The 22,730-nt window shown below is 37.2% G+C and overlaps 1 protein-coding gene across 1 annotated transcript; it reads right to left on the bottom strand.

Moving 5' to 3' along the window:
- Positions 1-15,497: 15,497 nt before the first annotated feature.
- LOC103551589 (olfactory receptor 8B12-like) lies at positions 15,498-18,549 on the bottom strand. The gene is made up of 2 exons (XM_070623337.1): positions 18,493-18,549; positions 15,498-17,770 (listed from the first exon to the last, which is right to left on the bottom strand). Exon 2 carries the CDS (start codon positions 17,736-17,738, stop codon positions 16,806-16,808), a length of 933 nt encoding a protein of 310 aa, XP_070479438.1. The 5' UTR covers positions 17,739-17,770; positions 18,493-18,549; the 3' UTR covers positions 15,498-16,805.
- Between the last annotated feature and the right edge of the window lie 4,181 nt (positions 18,550-22,730).

Consider the following 22,730-nt stretch of genomic DNA (forward strand, 5'->3'; position numbering starts at 1 on the left):
TATGAAAAGATGCTACACACCATTTGTCATCAGGGAAATTCAAATTAAAACAACAATGAGATACCATTACACACCTATTAGAATAACCAAAATCAAGAACACTGACAACACCATATGCTGACAAGGATGTAGAGCAACAGGAACTCTTATTTATTGTTGGTGAGAACAGAAGTGGTACAGCCACTTGAAAGACAGTTTGGCAGTTTCTTATAAAACTACGCATACTCTTACGATACAATTCAGCAACTGTACTCTTTGGTATTTACCCAAAGGAGTTGAAACCTATGACCAGGCAAAACCTTGACATAGATGTTTATAGCAGCTGTCACAATGGCCAAAATTTGAAGCAAACAAGATGTCCTTCAGTTAATTAATGGATAAACTGTGGTATATCCAGACAATGGAATATTATTCAGTGCTAAAAACATATGAGCTATCAAGCCATAAAAATCATGGAGGAAAAAAATGTATATTACTAAGTGAAAGAAACCATGAGAAAGTCTACTTACTGTATGATTTCAACTCTATGACAATCTGGAAGAGGCAAAACTATGGAGGCAATAGAGTGATCAATGGTTGCCAGGAGTTCAGAGAGAGGAAGAAGTGGATAATTGGAGCACAGAGGATATTTAGGGGAGTGAAACTAGTCTGTATGACACTATAATGGTGGATACATGTCATCTTACATTTGTCCAAACCATGAAATGACAACATTAAGAGTGAGCTCTAATGTAAACTATGGACTTTGTGTGACATTGATTTGTCAATAAGTTCATCAATTGTAACAAATGTACAACATTAATGGGGAATGTTGATAATGAGGGAGGCAGAGTAAACAGGGTTAGGATAGGCTAGTTTGAATAATTTCATCTGGCTCTGGGGCATATAGGCTGTCTCCAGTGGTCTAGAACCTGAGTCTGGGGTAATTAGGGCAAGTGGGTAGCAGCCCAGAGTTTGAGAACTCGATAAAGAAGGTTTTTGGGAGTATGGGCCCAGGATTGGATGGTTTGCACTTGAACCCTATGCTCACAGTCAGATTGTTTACTGTATATGAGAATTGGATAACCCTGGGAGGAAGAGTACCTCCAAAGTAAGCAAAGCTCCAGGGGTCAAAGCATCAAAATACAGAAAATAAAAGACATGGTTAATACAGATGGCCTCTGCTACATGGACTGGAGGATGGTAACTCTGTGGGACTCCATGAACTGAGAGTGACTCAATATCTCATAAGACATATTCTGTAGAAACATTCCACATTTATTACATTCTTTTCATCTCCCAGCCTTTAGGATAGTTGTGTTGGAACCCTCTGGCCTTATCTCAAGTTTCACCACAGGAAAGCAAGGCTATGGTCATTTGTCCACTGTGGAGGGGAAGAAGAGGCCCTCTGAGGCCTGCATGCTGGCTGGTGAATATCAGAGAAAAGACCCAAGGGAAGGAATAGGGAAATCTCCAGGACAGAGTCTGAGTCATTTGCTCCAATCATCAACCTGCAACCTGCACCCTGACAGTCAACTTCTAGTTCTAAATTTCAATTGATTTCTTAGTTTATTTTAGGAAGTGTTACCTTTTCCCATTATTTCCTCTCCTATGACAGTTTCATCTGGCATTATAAACAAGCCTAAGGAAAGTGATATCAGCAACATGGCTGAATAAGATGTCCCTCATTCTATCCTCCTCTCAACAACAACAAGTTGGCATCCATCCATGGGCAAAAAGTCTTTGTGGGAGCTATGGGATCCAACATCACATGCCAAGTGACCTAGAAGGAGTCTCGCCCACATGTACATTGGATAATAGGCATACAGGTTTCAGTCCCAGCTATGGACACTGAAGTGGTCCATGAACCAGTTCTATCCTCTCTCAGCCACAGTTCAGGAGCTCCTAGAGAACACTGTCTTAGACTATAACCCACGGATGAGAAAGCCTCTGTGTAAGTTCAGTTTTCCAGTGGAGATGGTCCATCACACTGTTGGAGCAATATAACATGAGTTTGGACCCACTGAGGAGGGTAAGTGGAAATGTTTGTCTTTATCTGCACCACCCCTTCTCCAAGGTGGCACAGCTCAGTGCCACGTGAGACCTTCTCAGCCTGTGATTTCTACCACAAGAGAAAGTGAGACAGAGTGAGTGAATTCCCACCTTCCCCACTGTATGGGACATTGTCAAAAGGTCTACTTCATTCTTGCCTTTCCAGAGTAGTGAAATAGTAGCTGTGTCTGGCAATGGAAAGAGGCTGGGAATGCATCACATAAGACTCTTAGAGGGTATTAAAGGGACATGGATCTTACTAACTATATTGCAGATTCCAAAAAGTAGCTGCCCCATGGAGCTCCATCAAGAAGAAGTTCCATACCCACAAGCTGCTGGGGTTGCCTCACCCATGGATCCCATCAACTGGCCAATGGGCACCCAGAGTGCTCGATATGCCTCACCCACAAAACAGCCCCACCCTTTGGCATGCTCCATTTTCACACCAACAGTGGTGAGAGTGAGCTTTGGCAGACAACTAGTGAGAACACATAGAAGTCAGCCTGAATCTGTGGGCCTGGAGAAACCACAAACTGGAAATTTAGTTCCACCTTTCGTAAAACAAAAGTGAAGCTATCAGGACCCGCTGTGTTGAATTGCAGGATCAAGAGAAGCTTAAGAATTCTGCCACGGAGGAGCAAGAAGTGTGGAGCAGGTATACCCATAGAAAGTCTGAGAAGGCCTCAGAACCCCTAGCAGAGCTGACAGAAGGTATTTCTCTCTACAGTTAGTAAAGGCTGGAGTTGGTGACTGTGACTGCAAATGCAGAGAGCAACAGAAGACTTCAAGGAGTGTGAAAAATGAAGTAAACATGACACCATCAAAGGATCACAGTAATCTTCCAAAACTGACTGTAAAAACATGGAAATCGGTTATTTACTTGATAAAGAATTCAAAATAGCTGTTTTAAGGAAACTCCATGGACCACAAGACAACCAGACAATTCACTGAAATCAGATGGAAAAATGAGAAATTTAAAAGAGATGGAAATCATAAACAAGAAATTCTGGAGCTAAGAATACGAGTGAGATGAAAAATGCAACATAAAATGGGTCAAGAAGAAGAAAGGATCAGTGAATTAGTACACAGAAACTTTGAACTTACCCAGTCAGAGAAGAATAAAGAAAAAAGAATGAAGAACGCCTATGTGGTCTATAGGATACTACCTAAAGAAGCAATTTGTGAATTACTCAAGTCCCAGAAGGAGAAAAGAGGGAGAATGGAACAGAAAGCTATTTAAAGAAATAATGCTGAGATTGTCCCAAATCTGAATAGAGGTTTGGACATTCAAGTTCATGAAGTTCATATGTCACCAAATAAACTCAACTTAAAGAAATCTTCTTCAGGATACATTCTAGAAAACTGTCAAAAATCAATGACAAAGAGGGAATTTCAATGGCAGCAAGAGAAAAGAAGTTTGTAACTTACAAGAGAATCCCTATAAGACCAGCAGTGGATTTCTCAGCAGAAACCTTACAGGCCAGGAGAGAGTGAGATCATATATTCAAAGTGCTGAAAGAAAAAAACTGTTGACCAAGAACACTCTATTGAGCAAACTGTCCTTCAAATATGAAGGAGACATAAAGACTTTCTTAGACAAACAAAAGCGGAGAGAGTCCATCGCCACTACACCCATCTTATGAGAAGTACTGAAAAGAGTTCTAGAGCTGAAATGAAAAGACACTAATTAGTAACTTGAAAATACATAACACACGCATAAAAGTATATAGTCAAATTCAGAACACTCTAATACTATAATATATCTTAATCACTTAAATCTAGTATAAAGGTTAAAGAACAAAAGTATTAAAGTAACTGTAGCTAAAATAACTTGTTAAAGAATACACAATATAAAAAGAAGTAAATTGTGACATCTAAAACAAAAGAGGGTAGAGTAAAAGGGTAGAATTGTTGTTCGTAATTGAAGTTAAGTTGCTGTCAGCATTAAATAGGCTGTAATATCTATAAGATGTTTTACGCAAGCCTTATGGTAACTACAAAGCAAAAACCTACAGTAGATACAAAAAAAGATAAAGCAAATATAATCAAATCATATCAGTATGGAAAATCATTAATTCACAAAGGAAAGCAGAAAGAGAGGGAGAAAGGCAGGGCCGGCTCAGGGGCATAGTGGTTAAGTTCACACGCTCCACTTCTGCAGCCTGGGGGTTGCAGGTTTTGATCCCAGGCATGCCCCTAGCACTGCTCATTAAGCTATGCTGTGGCAGCATCCCACATAAAATAGAGGAATTTTGGCACACATATTAACTTAGTGACCATCTTCCTCAAGCAAAAAGAGGAAGATTGGCAACAGATGTTAGCTCAGGGCCAATCTTCCTCACCAAAAAAAGAGAGAGAGAAAGAAACAAGGGAACTACAAAATAGCCAGAAAACAATTAACAAAATGGTGTTAGTTAGTCCTTACTTATCAATATTTACTCTTAATGCAAATGAATTAATTTCCCAAATCAAAAAGTATAGGCTGGCTGGATAAGCAAAATAACAAGACACAACTTATGCCACCTGCAAGAGTCTCACTTCAGCTTTAAGGACAAACATAGGCTCAAAGTGAAGGGATAGAAAAGCATATTCCATGCAAATAGAAACCAAAAGAGAGGAGGGGCAGCTATATTTATATCAGAAAAAATAGACTTTAAACCGAAAAAGGTAATGAGACAAAGAAAGTCGTTATATAATGATAAAAGGGTCAATTCACCAAAAAGAGATAGCAATCATAAATACATATATATATGCATATAACAGCAGAGCAATTAAATTTATTAATCAAATTCTAAGAGATCTTAAGGAAGTAATAGACAACAATACAATAAGAGTATGGGATTTTTATACCCCATTGTCAACAATGGATAGACCATCCACACAGAAAATCAATAAGGAAACATTGAACTTGATCTAGGCCTTAGACCAAGCGGATCTAAGAGACATATACAGAACATTACATCTAGTAGCATAAGAACATGCATTTCTTCTTAAGAACACACAGAACATTCTCCAGGATAGATCATATGATAGGTCATAAAACAAGTCTGAGCAAATTTAAGACTGAAATCATATCCAGTACTTTTCTGACCACAATTGTGTGAAACTCAAAATTAATAACAGGAAGAGAGCTGGAAAATTCACAAATACATGGAAATTAAACGACACACTCCTGAACAACCAATGGATCAAAGTAGATATCAAAAGGGAAATAAAAAAAATCTTCAGATAAATGAAATTGAAACACAACATATCAAAACTCATAGATGTAGCAAAAGCAGTTTGAAGAGGAATATTACAGCAATAAACACCTAGATTAAGAAAAAAGAAAGATACCAAATAACCTAACTTATACCACAATGAATGGGAAAAGAAGTATAACTGAATCCAAAGTTACCAAAAGGAGGAAAATAGCAATATCAGAACAGAAACAAATGAAATGGAGACCAGAAAAACAACAGTAAACATCAACAAAGCTAAGATCTGGTTTTTGAAAAGGTAAACAAAATTGACAAAACTTTACATGGACTAACAAAGAAAAAAGAGAGAAGACTCAAATAAATAGAATCAGAAATGAAAGAGGAGTTATTTCAACTGATACCACAGAAATACAAAAGATCACAGGGCTCTACTATGAACAATTATACACCAACAAATTGGATAGCCTAGAAGACATGGATAAATTCCTAGATACATATGACCTACCAAGACTGAATCATGAAGAAATAGAAAATCTGAACAGCTTAATAATGAGCAAGGAGATTGCATCAGTAATCAAAAATTTCCCAAGAAAGAAAAGCCCAGGACCAGATGGTTTCTCTGGAGAATTCTACCAAACATTTAAAAAAAGAATTAAATGTTCTTCTCAAACTCTTCCCAAAAAATTGTAGAGGGAACATTCTCAAACTCACTTTATGAGGCCAGCTTACCCTGATATCAAATCTAGATAAGGACACTACAAGAAAGGGAAACTACAGGCCAATATCCCTGATAACTATAGATGAATACATTCTTGACAAAATTCTAGCATACTGATTCAACAGCACATTAAAAGAATTATACACCATGATCAAGTATGATTGATCCCTGGGATGCAAGGATGGTTCAACATAAGCAATTCAAATGTGACACATCACATTAATAGAATGAAAGATAAAAATCATATGATCATCTCAGATGCAGAAAAAGCATCTGACAAAACACTACATCCTTTCATGATAAAAACTCTCAACAAATTGAGTATAGAAGGAACATATCTCAACATGATAAAAACCATATATGACAAGCTCACAGCTAACATCTACTCAGTGGTGAAAGGTTGAACGAATTTACTCTATATTCAGGAACAAGGCCAGGGTGCCCAGCCTCACCCCTCCTATAAAGGTTCAGTAAAGTTTTAACTAATCAACAAATTTAGAAAAGTTGCAGGATACAAAGTCAACATACAGAAATCAGTTGCATTTCTAGACACTAACAACAGCATATCTGAAAAGAAATAAAGAAACAATCCTATTCTCAATAGCAGCAAGAGCAATAAAATATTTAGGAATAAATTTAAGCAAGCGAAAGATTGGTATACTGAAAACTATGGACTTTGATGAAAGAAACTGGAGATGACACAAATAAATGGAAAGATATTTAGTTTCCAAAGATTGGAAGAATTAATATTCTTAAAATGTCCATACTGCTCAAAATCAACTATATATTCAACATAATCTCAATCAAAATTTCAATGGCATTTTTCACAGAAATAGAAAAAACAACCCTAAAATTTGTCTGGAGACACTAAAGACTTTCAATAGCCAAAACAACCCTGAAAAAGAAGACAAAGCTGAAGGTATCACACTTCCTGATTTCAAGCAATATTACAAAGTTATAGTATAGTACTGCCATAAACACTATGGTTCTGCCATAAAAATAGACATATAGACCAATGGAATAGAATTGAGAGCCCAGAAATAAACCTTCATATATACAGTCACCTAATATTTGACAAAGGAGCCAAGAATACTCAATGAGGAATGGATGGGCTCTTCAATAAACGATGCTGGGAAAAATGGATAAACACATGCAGAAATATGAAATTGGACCCCTATCTTACACAATTCACAAAAACTAACTCAAAATGAATTAAACTCAATTCAACATAAGACTTGAAACTATAAAACCCCTAGAATAAGGGGGGCTGGCCCCGTGGCTGAGTGGTTAAATTCGCAAGCTCTGCTCCAGTGGCCCAGGGTTTCACCAGTTTGGATCCTGGGTACAGACATAGCACCACTCATCAGGCCATGCTGAGGCAGTGTCCCACATGCCACAACTAGAAGGACCCACAACTAAAAATACATAACTATGTACTAGGGGACTTTGGGGAGAAAAAGGAAAAATAAAATATTTTTTAAAAAAAAAAACTCCTAGAATTAGCTCCTTGACATTAGTCTTGGAAATGATTTTTCAGATATGACACCAAAAGCCCAATGAACAAAAGCAAATAAATAAGTCAGACTACAACAAACTAAAAATGTTCTGAAAAGCAAAAGAAACATTCAACAAAATGAAAAGGCAATCTACAGAATGGGATAAAACATTTACACTCACAAAATCATGTATCTAATAAGGGGTTTATACCAAAACATATAAGGAGCTCAATACAACTCAATAGCAAAAAACAAATACTCCAGTTGAAAAGTGGACAGAAGAACTGAATAAATATTTGTCCAAAGAAGACATATAAACAGCAAGCAGATCCACGAAAAGATGCTCAACATCACTAACTATCAAGGAAATGCAAATCAAAACCACAATGAGATATCACCTCACTCCTGTTAGAATGGCTATTACCAACATACAAGCAATAACAACAAACAAAAAGAAAAAACTGAGTTCACAGATACAGAGAATATATTAGTGGTTGCCAGAGGCAGGGGTTGGGGACTGGACAAAATGGATGAAGAGGGGTAAAAAGTACAAACTCTCAGATATAAAATAAATAAGTCATGGGGATATAACATACAACATGGGAAGTACAGTTAATATTGCCATATTGTATATTTGAAAATTGCTCAGAGTAAATCTTAAAAGTTTTTGTCACAAAAAAATTTGTAACTATGTAGGGTAATGGATGTTAACTAGACTTAGTTTGGCGATTTTTTCAATATATACAAATATAAAATCATTTTGTTGTACAACGGAAACTACTATAATGTTATGTCAATTATATCTAAATTTTAAAAAAAGACAAGAGATAACAAGTGTTGATGAAGAGATAGAGAAAAGGGAACATTTGTGCACTGTTGGTGGGAATGTATATTGTTAGAGCCACAAAGGAAAATAGGATGGAGATTCCAAAAAAAATAAAAATAAAGGTACATCAGCATTCTGGCAGAGAAAGTTCTTCCCTTAGATTCTCCCCTTAAGATACAATGAAAAGGACATTCATAAACCAACAGAGGACATTCACACAACAAAAAGACATCTGAGAGACCCACACAGACATACGTCTGAATGTGGAGATGCTGGACCCCCTGGAGGAAGTGGAAGGAGGTAAGGGGATCTCCTCTCCCTCCCCCAATGGCAGCAACCCAGGACACAGGACGTGTGTGGCTCTAAGAGGAGAGAGGGCAGGGGTGGTGCTCTGAGGGAACACTTTCACTCTCCAAGTTCCCCAACAACCTGTAGGAAAGCTACACACAGGTGGCTAAGCTACTGCAGGGGTGTCTTCATCAAACCAGCACACCAGGAGAACAGATAGTGAGGGCAGAGAGAGAATGTCCCCAGGATCATGCAGGCAAAAGAAAGTGCCCCTCTCCTGACCCGGCACTCCAGCTTAACCAGTTGGCCACAGCTCGTGTACATATGACAGAAAAGCAGCAGCTGTGAGCAAACAAGCCACAGATCACAGCAGGCTCAGAATACACGGCTCTTGACCCCCACCCAGTGGCAGCAGGTGGAAGCTGTGACCAGATACTATCACCATGGGGAGGCAAAAATCCACACCATCAAACAGTATGAAGAAATATATTAATACTCCAGACCAGAAGTAAAATAACAAGCACCCAAAAATCAATCCTGAAGGCACAGAATTTTATAATCTAAATGACAGACTATTCAAAATAGCTATCATAAAAAAAAAAAAAACAATGAGTTACAAGAAAATACAGATAAATAGTTCAATGAAATCAGGAACAAAATTAATGAACAGAGGGAATTCTTCACAAAAAAGATTGAATACATAGATAAAAACCAATCAGAAATATTAGAGATGAAAAACACAATGGATGAGATAAAGAAAAATCTGGACTTGCTGAATAACAGAACCGATATTATGGAGGAGAGAATTAGCAGTCTGGAGGACAGAAATATAGAAGTGCTTCAGATGGAGGAGGAGAGAGAACTAAGGCTAAAAAGAAATGAAGCAATTCTCTGAGAAATATCCCACTCAACTAGGAAATGCAACATAAGAAGTATAGGTATTCAACAGGGAGAAGAGAAGCAGAATGGAGCAGAAAGCTTGTTTAAAGAAATAATAGCTGAGAACTTCCCAAACCAGGGGAAGGAGCTGGAAATAGAAGTGAAGGAAGACAATAGAACTCTTAGTTACATCAGTGTAAAAAGACCTTCTCCAAGGCATATATTAGTAAAGCTGGCAAAAGTCAATGACAAAGAAAAAAATATTAAGGGCAGCAAGGCAGAAGAAAATAACTTGCAAAGGAACCCCCATCAGGCTCTCAGTGGATCTCTTAGCAGAAACCTTACAGGTTGGAGAGATTGGAATGATATATTCAAAATTCTGAAAGACAAAAACTTTCAGCCAATAATACTCTATCCAGTGAAAATATCATTCAGATATGATGGAAAAATAAAAACTTTCCAAGATAAACAAAAGCTAAGGGAGCTCATCACCACAAACTCCCACCCTACAAAAATTGCACAAGAAGGCCCTCATACCTGAAAAAATAAAAAGAAAGGGGTTACAAAGCCTTGAGCAAGGAGATAAATAGACAGACAAAATAGGAAAATGGCAGATCTCTATCAGAACAGGTTAGCAAACACTTAATTATAACATTAAAAATAAAGGAAAGGAAAACATCAAAAATAAATATAATCTTCTCATTTTAACCACAAATTCACAACACAAGATGGAATAAGTTGTGACAATACTAATTTAGAAGAGAAAAAGGAATGGGATGGAATCAGCTTAGTCTGAGGAAATAAGAGGCCATCAGAAAATGGACTATCTTATCTAAGAGATTTTTTTATACAAATCTCATGGTAATGACTAAACAAATAATCAGAACAGAGAAACAAATGATGAATAAAGAGAAAACTAAGAAAACCATCATAGAGAACTACAAAACTGAATTGGTAGTCTGAAATACACAGGATAAGAAACAAGGAAAAGGCAGAAGAACTGGAAAATGAGTGACAAAATGGTAGTATTCAGCCCTCATATATCAATAATCACTCTAAATGTAAATGGATTGAATTCTCCAATCAAAAAACAGAGAGTGGTGGGATGGATTAAAAACCAAGACCCAACAATATGTAGCCTCCAGGAAACACAACTCAGTTCTAAAGACAAACACAGGCTCAGAGTGAAAGGATAAAAGATGATACTCTAAGCTAATGGAAAATAAAAGAAAGCAAGTGTTGCCATACGTATATCAGACAAAGTAGACTTCAAGATAAAACAAGCGAAGAGAGACAAAGGGGGCAGTATGTGATGACAAATGGGACACTCCACCAAGAAGACATAACATTTATAAATATATATACACCCAAAACAGGAACACCAAAGTAAATAAAGCAACTATTAACAAACCTAAAAGGAGACATTAAAGGCAACACAATAATAGTAGGGGACCTTAACACCCCATTTACACCAATGGATAGATCATTGAGACAGAAACTAAACAAGGAAATAGTGTACTTAAACAAAAAACCAGACCAGATGGACTTAACAGTTATATAGAGAACACTCCATCCAAAAACAGCAGAATACACATTCTTCTCAAGTGCACATGGAACATTCTCAAGGACAGATGATATGTTGGGAAATGATGCAAGCCTCAAAAAATTTAAGAAGACTGAAATCATATCGAGCATCTTTTCTGACCATAATTCTATGAACTAGAAATCAACTACAAGAAAAAGCTAGGAAAGTGACAAATATGTGGAGACTAAACAACATGCTATTAAACAACCAATGGATAACTGAAAAAATTAAAGGAGAAATGAAAAAATATCTGCAGACAAATGAGAATGAAAATAGACCATACCTACTCATGTGAGATGCAACAAAAGCGGTCCTAAGAGGGAAATTCATAGCCATACAGGCCTAAGTTAACAAACAAGAAAAATCTCAAATAAGCAATCTTAAACTACACCTAACGAATCAGAAAAAGGAGAACAAAGCCAAAAGTCAACAGAAGGAGGTAAATAATAAAAATTAGAGCAGAAATAAATGAAATGGAAAACAAACAAAAAAAAAAACAGTAGAAAGGAAAAATGAAACAAGGAGCTGGATCTTTGAGAAGATAAACAGAATTGACAAACCCTTAGCCAGACTCACCAAGAAAAAAAGAGAGAAGGCTGAAATAAATAAAATGAGAAATGAAAGAGGAGAAATTACAATGGACAACTCAGAAATACAAAAGATTTTAAGAGAATACAATGAAAAGCTTTATTCCAACAGATAGGATAATCTAGAAGAAAGGGATAAATTCTTAGAATCATACAACCTTCCAAAACTGAATCAAGAAGAAACAGGGTATTTGAATAGACCAAACACCAGTAAAGAGATTGAAACAGTAATCAAAAACCTCCCAAAAAATAAAAGTCCAGGACCAGAGGATGGCTTCCCTGGTGAATTCTACCAAAGACTTAATACCTACCCTTTTCAAACTCATCTAAAAAATTGAAGAGGAAAGGAAGCTTCCTAACTCATTCTACAAGGTCAACATTACCCTGATGCCAAAACCAAGGACAACACACAAAAAAGAAAATTACAGGCCAGTATCACAGATGAACATCAATGCAAAAATCCTCTACAAAATACTAGCAAATCAGATATAACAATACCTTAAAAAGCTCATACACCATGATCAAGTGAGATTTAGTCCATGGATGCAGGAATGGGTCAACATTTGCAAGTCAATAAACATTATACACCATATTAACAAAATGAAGAATAAAAATCACATGATCATCTCAATAGGTGCAACGCAGCATCCATTTATGATAAAAACTTGGAATAAAATGGGTATAGCAGGAAAGTACCTCAACAGAATAAAGGCCATATGTGACAAACCTACAGCTAATATCACACTCAAAGGAGAAAGCTATCCCTTTAAGCACAGGAACCAGACAAGGATGCTTACTAACACCACTCTTATTTAACATAGCATTAGAATAATCAGTGAGAGGAATCAGGCAAGAAAAAGAAATAAAACGGATCAAATTAGAAAGGAAAGTGTTAAACCGTCACTATTAGATGACATTTTATATATAGAAAACCCTAAAGAATCCATGAAAAACTTTTAGAAATAATAAATGAATGCAGTAAAGTTGCAGGATACAAAATCAACACACAAAAATCAGTTGCATTTCTACACATCAAAAATGAAGTAGCATGAAGAGAAATTAAGAATATAATCCCATTTACAATTGCAACAAAAAGAATAAAACACCTAGGAATAAACTTAACCAAAGAGGTGAAAGACCTGTAAAATGAAAACTATACAACACTGTTGAAAGAAACTAAAGAAGATACAAAGAAATGGAAAGATATTCTGTGCTCTTTGATTGGAAGAATTAACATAGTTAAAAAGTCCATACTTCTTAAAGCAATCTACATATTCAATGCAATCCCTATCAAAGTTCCAATGACATTTTTCACAGATATAGAACAAAGAATCCTAAAATTTGTATGGAACAACAAATGATCCCAAATAGCCAAAGGAAACCTGAGAAAAAAGATCATAGCTAGAGGTATACACTCCCTGATTTCAAAATATGCTATAAATCTACAGTAACCAAAACATCATGGAACTGGCACAAAAAGAGACACACAAATCAATGAAACAGAATTGAGAGCCCAGAATAAAACCACACATCTATGGACACCTAATTTTTGACAAGGAAGCCCAGAGTATACAATAGAGAAAGCGAAGTGTCTTCAATAAATTCTGCTGGGAAAACTGGACGGCAACATGCAAAAGAATGAAGGTAGACCATTATCTGACACCATACACAAAAATTAACTCAAAATGGATTAAAGATTTGAATGTAATACCTAAAACCATAAAACTCCTAGGAGAAAATATAGGCAGTATGCTCTTTGACATCAGCCTTAGCAGTATCTTTTCAAATACCACATCTGACCAGGCAAGGGAAACAATAGAAAAAATAAACTGGGACTACATCAAACTAAAAAGCTTCTTCACAGCAAAGGAAACCATCAACAAAAAAACAACCTAACAATTGGGGGAAGATATTTGCAAACCATATATCTGATAGGGTATTAACATACAAAATATACAAAGAACTCACACATCTCAACAACAAAAAACAAACAACCCAATTTAAAAATGGGCAAAAGATCTGAACAGACATTTTTCCAAAGCAGATATGCACACAGCCAACAATCACATGAAAAGATGTTCAACATAACTAACTATTAGGGACATGCAAATCAAAACAACAATGAGACATCACCTCACATCCATCAGAATGGCTATAATTAACAAGACTAGAAACAACAAATGTTAGAGAGAATGTGGAGAAAAAGGAACTTTCATATACTGCTGGTGGGAATGCAAACTGGTGCCGTCACTATGGAAAACAGTATGGAGATTCCTCAAAAAATTAAGAATAGAACTACCCTATGATCCAGTTATTCTACTGCGGGGTATTTATCCAGAGAACATGAAAACATGAATGCATAAAAATATATGCATATCTACGTTCATCACAGGCTTATTCACAATAGCCAAGACTTGGAAAGAAACTAAAGTGCCCATCCAGGGACAAAGGGATAAAGAAGCTGTGGTATATATCTATACTACTCAGCTATAAGAAAAGATAAAATCTCGCCATTTGTGACAACATGGATGGACCTTGAGGGTATTATGCTAAGTGAAATATGTCAGATGGAGAAAGTCAAATATGTCTCATCTCACTCATAAACAGATGATAAAAACAACAATGATAACAGCAAACACACACATAGATACAGAAATTAGACTGATGGTTACCAGAGGAGAAGAGGGAAGGGAGGAAGGCAAAAGGGGTGACTGGGCACATGTGTATGCTGATGGATGGTAGTCTTTAGGTGGTGAACATCATGTACTCTACATAGAAATGGAAATATGATGTACACCTGAAATTTATATGATGTTATAAACCAATGTGACCTCAACAAAAATAAAAATAAAATAAAGGGATCTAGAAAAAAAAAAAGAAATGTTCTGTGTCCCATCCACTTCTAAGCTGTTTCCATTGAAAAAATAATTCTTAAATACCCTTTTATACTACTTTAAAACAAGAATGGACACTAGACATATATATATATACACATACATAGAGAGAGAGAGAGACATATGTTTGAATATGGAAGGATTCATAAGGAATTAGCAAAAATTGTTGCTTTTAAGGAGGAGAATTCTGGAATGGAATGACTAGATGAGAGGAAGACACAATTTTACTGTACAATCTCCGCTTATATTAACTTTTTACCATGTGCAAGTATTACTCAGTTAAAATATATTTTAATATATTTTAATAATCTTTAATATAGTTTTTAAATGAAAATTAGAGAAGAGTCCATTGTCTCATGACTAAACAGAGTTCCAGGAGGATTAAGTGATTTCCTCAGATCAGGCAAAAGCTAGAGGAGGTGCTGAAACTGGATCAAGGAGTTCTAGCAGGGAGGGAACTAAGATTCATTAAGTGCCTGGCATTTATTTCTCTCAAAAACCCCATGGACTCAAGATCATTGTCTCTCTTTTAAAAATACAGAAATTAATGTTTAGAGACATTGCATCATCTTCTCAAAGTCACACAACTTCTAAACAACTGAGCCAGGATACAAAACCATCTCCTCTATATGCCTCACAAATTGCTGTTTCCTCTGCTACCTACTGAATGTGGCCTATTCACCTCACCCACCTGACACACACCCCCACAGGTCTCCCGAACACAGTTCTCTTTCCCTATTCCATGCTGTCTAAAGAAAAATCTTCCCCCAACGCTCTTGGTTTTATCACTTCACACACTTTGTGTTGCACTAAAGAGCAAAAATAAACCCTCATCTAAACTTCCTTCTTTCCCAAAGAAAAGCCCACAAGTCAAAATGTCTCCCGAGCACTTATTATTTTAGTACTTCTCCAAAGAACCTTCCTTTATGACTAAGTCATTGAGATCCAAGAGTTCTGATGTATTCTGTATCTCTCTTTATCCAATGTTGTGGATTTATTTTTTTCTCTTTTTTTTCAGTTGTCAATTTATAAACCAGTCCCAAGGTGACGGGTTTATGCCTCTATAGAAGATCTGTGCAATCTGCTGTTCCATAAAATTTGATGAAAATTGCTCCCTCTAGTAATCAGCTGCCTGGAACTACCTTGATAACTCACTAGATCCCCCAATTATTTACTCTTCCTTGAGAACTTACAGACACTTAGGTGATTACCCTTCAGCCACAGATTTCTACATCATAGCTAAAACACCCAAACTAACACTTAGAAAAAAGCTCTAAATTCTGACCCTTTTAGATTTGAAATAATGTATGAAACTTTCCACTCAACATCTTTATAACCCTTAAGCCTCCAGAAGTCCTAGTACAGAAGGCGGGTCCCTAGGTTTCCAGACATGACCTCATGAATTACCATGCTTTACATGATTTTGAGACCTACAAACTTGCCACCCACACCCCACAATCACAACATGCCTCTCTTGTCATTTTGCCAAGACCAATTTAAACTTTTAACCTCCTACCCTCTTGGAAAAAAGAAGTAATATTCAAAATGTATTAATTGTGGGGCCAGCCAGTGGCATAGCGGTTAAATTCATCTGCTCCACTTCAGCAGCCCAGGGTTCACCAGTTCAGATCCCAGGCACTGACCTATGCACCACTTATCAAGCCATGTTGTGGCAGGTGTCACACATATAAAGTAGAAGAAGATGGGCACAGATGTTAGTTCAGGGCCAATCTTCCTGAGCAAAAAGAGAAGGATTGGCAGCAGATGTTAACTCAAGGCTAATCTTCCTCAAAAAAAAGTTATTGAGAAGTTACATTAAATTACTATAAATAGATTCAGATTTTAATATGCTAAGATATCATACTTTCAAAATGAAATATGCAAGGGCAGCAATGAAGCAAGAAAATATGGCATAAAAGAAAGCAAAGTAGAATGGAATTCAAGCACCAGGATTCCAGTCCCAGTTGCATCACCAGGTACTTGCATAGCCCTGGATAACATATGTAATATTTCTAGGTCTCTAATGTCTGTTAAATGAAGAAGTTAGATAAAATTATTTATAATGCCTATTCAAGATTAAATGATCTATGATTGCAGAAAAAATTGCATAAAATAATCTTGGAATAGTCAAGATGGGTCTAGGGACAAGGAAAATAGACCTGCACTAAAAACTCATACAAATATAAAGAATTAAAAATCTCTTTCTGTACAGGAAAAAAAACTGGAACTTCTATCTCTCACTGAAAACACACACACTAATAAACAAAGCACTATATCTCCTTCCTCAAATACTACACTTTCTCACAAAAATATTTTTATTCCCAAGGCTTTCCTCAGAGCAATTTTGACATCCTTGTTCCTCAAACTATAGATCAACGGGTTTAACATGGGCACTACAATGGTATAGAACAAGGAGGACACTTTCCCTTGGCCAAGGGGCAAAATGGAAGGTGGTTTGAGATACATGAAAGCCCCAGAACCAAAGAAAAGACAGACCACAATTATGTGGGAGCTGCATGTACTGAAGGCTTTAGATTTGCCCTCAGCAGAGTGGATGTGGAGAATGCTGCAGAGGATTAGACCATAAGAGATGAAGATGGTGATAATGGGCATTCCAATGTCAACAGCGACAACTACGAAGACCACCAGCTCATGCACATAAGTGCTGGTGCAGGAAAGCTCAAGGAGAGGAAGGATGTCACACATGAAATGATTAACAATATTGTTGGCACAGAAGGTCAGACTTGCTATGCTTCCTGTATGGGCCAATGCCCCTGAAAACCCCATCACATACACACCCAACAAGAGAAGTAAACAAACCTCAGGAGACATGGTGACTGTGTATACCAATGGCCTACAGATGGCAACATAGCGGTCATATGCCATCGCTGACAGGACGAAGGACTCAGAGATAACAAAAAAGCAGAAGAAAAAGAGTTGAGTCATGCACTCTGCATGCAAGATAATGTTATGCTTTGAGACAAAATTCTTCAGCATTTTGGGGGTGATGGTGGTGGAGTAACAGAAATCTATCAAGGAGAGGTTGAAGAGAAAAAAGTACATGGGGGTGTGCAGGCGAGAGTTCAACCCAATCAGCATTATCAGGCCCAGGTTCCCCACCACAGTGACCAGATAGAAACCTAGAAACAGGAAGAAGAGAGGTATCTGGAGTCCTGGCTGGTCTGTTAAACCTGCGAGGATAAACTCTGTCACTGAAGAGTTCTCAGCTGCCATTCTCCTCTGGAGACGAATACAAGAGGGGCAGTCTGTGGGGACAAGAAAGGAGAACCATTTAGAAAGAAAAAAACATCACCACCACCCTCCCAGAATCAACCCCTCATTCTTGAGAATGAAACCCACACAGAGAGATTTGAACTTTAGTATGGTAGGAAAGTTGTTACTGTTTGCTATGGATCTATCTTCACAGCCCAAGTGACTTTAACTTCCAGGGAACAACTTGAAGCTAAACCTTGCCTCCATCATGAGAATTGGTGCTTTTAGGGAGAGGGATACCAAAAACAAGATATCTGTCTTTTAGATTTTTAAGTCAATCCATTTTCTATGTCCTTCTCTCTCTTGCTTCTGTTTCAGTGACTGAAACCTGGTCCTTTTCCCTGGAGAGAGCCCTGACTGGCAGTAGACACTGTGACGTGACTCTGCTTAGAGCTCCCAGCTCTGGGTCACTGTTTTCAGATCAAGAAGGTGAGGTCATATTTTTCCAAGATCTCTTAGCCCAAGTGGCTTTAGGTTTAATGATAATTTTTTTTAACTAACGCTATTTAAGTGGTTACTATGAGAGGCTGTGTACTAAGAGCTATGTTATAATACTACCCCATTTTGCAGATGGGACAACTGAGTTAAGAAACTAGCCCAAAGTCCCAAAACTACTGAGTTGCTGCCAGAAGGTGAACTTAGGCAGTCTCACTTTCATGGTTTGCACTCGTAACAACTATGTTACACTACTGACCAGGGTCAGGCAGGCACTCACCTTCCTTTAGTTTAGAGCCAGTATGCTACACTCTACTGTCTCCTGTCCACAACTGTCCTGGGAAGGAAAGTGACCATAGTGAATAGAAGACACAGCTTTGAGCTCAGAACTCTCTCCTCCCAGTCAAGTCCAAAGGATCAGAACATCTAATTTACCTTGTAACCCCTTCTGCACAAGAGAAGATGATTTCCAATTATTGATTTGCCCAAAAGACCAAGAAAGGAGACTGCCTTTTCCTGACCAGTGGGTAACAGGAAATTAAAGATCTTTATTAGGATTAGAGGTATCAGCAGCCTAATTATTAAAACAGAGACTCCCTCAAGACCATTTCCTCAGAGGTTACTTTGTCAAAGGAAGAAGAAAATGTTTGTTCTACCTTTGTTATTGATTTCACTTTTAGGAACAATTCTTTCCTTTTTAATTTTTTAATATTTTAATGAGGTAACAAGGGTTTATAACATTGCATAAATTTCATGTGTACCTCATTATATTTTGGATTCTGTAGAGACTGCATTATGTTCACCACCAAAAGTTTGGTTTCCATCCATCACCATACATATGTGTCCCTTTATTCCTTTCACCCTCCTCCTACCCACTTTCCCTCTGATAGTCACCAATCTGTTTGTCTGTGTTCCAGATATGAGTGAAATCATGTGGCATTTGTCTTCCTCTGCCTGACTTATTTTGTTAAGCATAATACCTTCAAGGTCCATCCATGCTGTCACAAATGGCACAATTCTCTTTTATGGCTGAGTAGTATTCCATTGTGTGTGTGTATATATATTATATATATATATATATATATATATATATATATATATATATATATATTTCACATCTTCTTTATCTATTCATCGGTTGATAGGCACTTGAGTTGCTTCCAAGTCTTGGCTATTGTGAATAATGCTTCAATGAACATAGAGGTACACATATCTATTCCAATTAGTGTTTTCATATTCTTTGGGTAAATATCTAGATGTGGGATAGCTGGATCATATGGTATTTCTATTTTTAATTTTTTGAGAAATGTCCATACTCTTTTCCATAGTGGCTGCACCAGTGTGCATTCCCACCAGCAGTGTATGAGGGTTCTCTTTTCTCCACACCTTCTCCAACACTTGTTATTTCTTGTCTTTTTAATAATAGCCATTTCAATGAGTGTGAGGTCATATTTTATTGTACTTTTGATTTTCATTTTCCTAATAATTAGTGATGTTGAACATTTTTTCACGTGCTGATAGAGCCAGTGTTGAGGGTGCCATCACTGTGGGCTGGATCACGGGTTCCTGAAACCTCAGGTCACATGTGCCAACTGCCACTGCTAGGGGAGGGGCAAGCACTAAGCGACGAGTGTTGTTGCTGTTCCTGCATCTCTGGTCACTGACACGTGTTGGCGTACTTTGAAACCTCAGGCAAGGGTATGCTACTCCGGCCAGGGAAATCTGTGTTTTAGATGCTTTCACCTCTGGTGAAAAGACCAGCATCACTGCTGTGAGAAGGGGAGGGGGCTGGGTTACCGGCTCTGTTCTTTGTCCTGAAGCCTCAGGACTTGTGCACCACTCAACAACACTGGGGTGAGTGGTGGGGAGGCTAAGCCAGCACTGCCATATCTGCCCGTACATGAGGATCTGCATTTTGGATCATTGCTGTGGGGGGAGGCAAAGGGGGATGCTCCCATGGTTCCACTGCCTCCCAGAGGTCCAGTCCACCCACCTTCTCTGCATCCCCTCCCCTGTCTTCTCACGGAGTGTGAGTTTAATGGTAACAATAAACATCTGTCAGGTAACTGCTCTCAACTCTGCCAAGAGCAGCCTTTCTCTAAATTACTAACTAGTCAAAATTCCCTTTACTGTCCCTGCCGTCCACCCACCTGACTTTGAGCATTTCTATCTACTGACTTTCTAGCTTTTCAGTGCTCTCAAAGTGAATCCTAGCAGATCAGATTCCCAGTGAAGGGACACATCCAAACTTGTCCTTGCTCTTTGGATTGCTTTTGCCTTTTTCTGTCTTCTACTCCCCAACACCAACTTCCGCCATGACAAAAAAATTATCTATCCTATGCTTTTTCGTCTCTCAGATTTTTCACTTGCTTACTTTAACATCAAGCCCACAGACTGATAGAATTTTAGACCTGAAAAGACCCAGGAAATTATCAAATCCAATATTTCTCAAACATAGCTGAGCAGCACAATTACCTAGACTATTTATTAAAAAGAAATTATGGACTCCACACAGATCTTCTGAATCAGAATCTCTATAGGTATGAATATGGTAGCTGTATTTTTTTTTTATTTTCTCAGCAATGTATGGATCCACAGAACTAATATTTACCCTCATCTTAAAGGCAAAGACTACAAAGATATCCAAAGAAGTAAAGGCACTTGCCCAAGGTCACACATCTAGTTTTACTCTCCAAGTTTCCAATCTCTCCTAGTTCATGAGCCCATATGGCCTTCCACTTGGCTCGAATTCAAAGAAAAAATAATTAAAAAGAAAAAATGAGACTTCTGATTTCAGGTATAAAGAGTAGCTGTTATCACACTTACCCTCTGAACATAAACAACTATAAGACTAGCAAATACACGTAAATCAACAATTTGTGAGCTTTGGAAGGCAGAGAGGACAGGGATGAAATTCTTGAGAGGAGGCAAAAAAAAACGAGGTGACTACCACATTCACCCTAACTTGCTCTCTATGGTGAATTTCCAAATCAAGCACAGTGAAGTGGAACCCAAGCAAATGGAAGCAGTTTCTACCAATGGAATAAATAAAGACAGTGTTCAGGATGCTAAGATGGCTGAAATTTGAGGGGCAAGGATGGAGAGGAAAATCCAAAGAAAAGGACCCTCAGACATCTGCATAAAGGACTATCTTGTGTTCATAGCTGAGTCCTAAACATTCTAGGTGTATGGCAAGTCTCCATAGGTCTAAGAGATGACAGGTGCTGGGAGACTAAGAACTGAACAGAGATCACGGAGGATGTACAGTTCTAGGCAGATATTAGTATTCTGACCTGGTGAAAGTAGAGAGGCTTTGGTGAACAAGCCAGGCATCAAGGTGAGACCCCTGAAATCCATACCCTAGGAGTAAGGACTAAGCCCTCAGGCTAAGGGCAAAACTGAAACAGACCCATTACAGCAAAAGCTAAATCCAAGTCTCAACAGGATCAAGGTGATCTGCTGGCAAATTAACTGCACGCAGAAAAAAACTCAACTCTCTGTAGAGACAAATAACATAATCCAGTCTACAATATATTCACAATGTCCGGCATCATAAAATCAAAAACACTAAAACTACAAAGAAGCAAGAAAATATGACCCATAATCATATTTATGGGTCAAGAAAAAATATTCAATTAAAGCAGATCCAATTGTAACCTGAATGTTGCGATTAGTGGACAAAATCTTTTAAATAATTACTAAAATTACTTATTTAAATTTAGATAAAGGAAATATAAAATTGACTAACATATGGCAAATTTCAACAGGCTTATAAAAAATTAAAATAACTAAAGGAAAATTTCAAAAAACTTCAAAACTGAAAAATATAATATTGGAAATAAAGAATACATTGACTTGGCTTAATAGCAGACTGGGCACAGCCAAAGAAAGAGTCATTGAAAGCAAAACAGATCAATAGAAATTATTCATACTAAAATACAGATAGAAAAATAATCAAAAAGAACATAGCAACTGAAATCCTTAGGAAAATCTTAAATAGTTCAGCATATGTGTAATCAGAGTTTCAAAAGGTGAATTGAGTGAGAATTTGGAGGAAAGAATATTTTTAAAGAAAATAGATGAAAATTTCCCTAATTTGATTAAATACATGAACCCACAGAACAAAAAAGTTCAGGAAAACATGAGCAATATGAATACAAAATACCACCCTTAGGCATATCATACTCAATCTCCTGCAAACCAAGGATAAAGAAAAAGTTTAAAAGCAACTAGAGATAAAAGGCATATTGCTTTCAAAGGAGCAAAAATAAGAATGATAACTGACTTATTATTTTAAAAAAATGAAAGTCCAAAGACAATGAATTGACATCTTTAAAATACTGAAAGAAAAAACTGTGAATCTAGTATTCTATACCTGTCAAAAATATTCTTCAAAAAAAAAGAAAGAAAATTTCAGACAAACAAAAAGTAAAAGAATTTGTCACCAATAAGCCTGTAAGACAAAAAAAATGAGATGGAAGAAGAACACATGGTTCAAGATGAAAGCTCAGATCTGGA

Source organism: Equus przewalskii, chromosome 6, assembly GCF_037783145.1.
Source record: "Equus przewalskii isolate Varuska chromosome 6, EquPr2, whole genome shotgun sequence".
Taxonomy (NCBI): Eukaryota; Metazoa; Chordata; class Mammalia; order Perissodactyla; family Equidae; genus Equus; species Equus przewalskii.

Excerpts from the sequence above, each read along its gene's own strand:
- LOC103551589 (XM_070623337.1), bottom strand. The coding sequence starts at position 17,738 with ATGGCAGCTGAGAACTCTTCAGTGACAGAGTTTATCCTCGCAGGTTTA.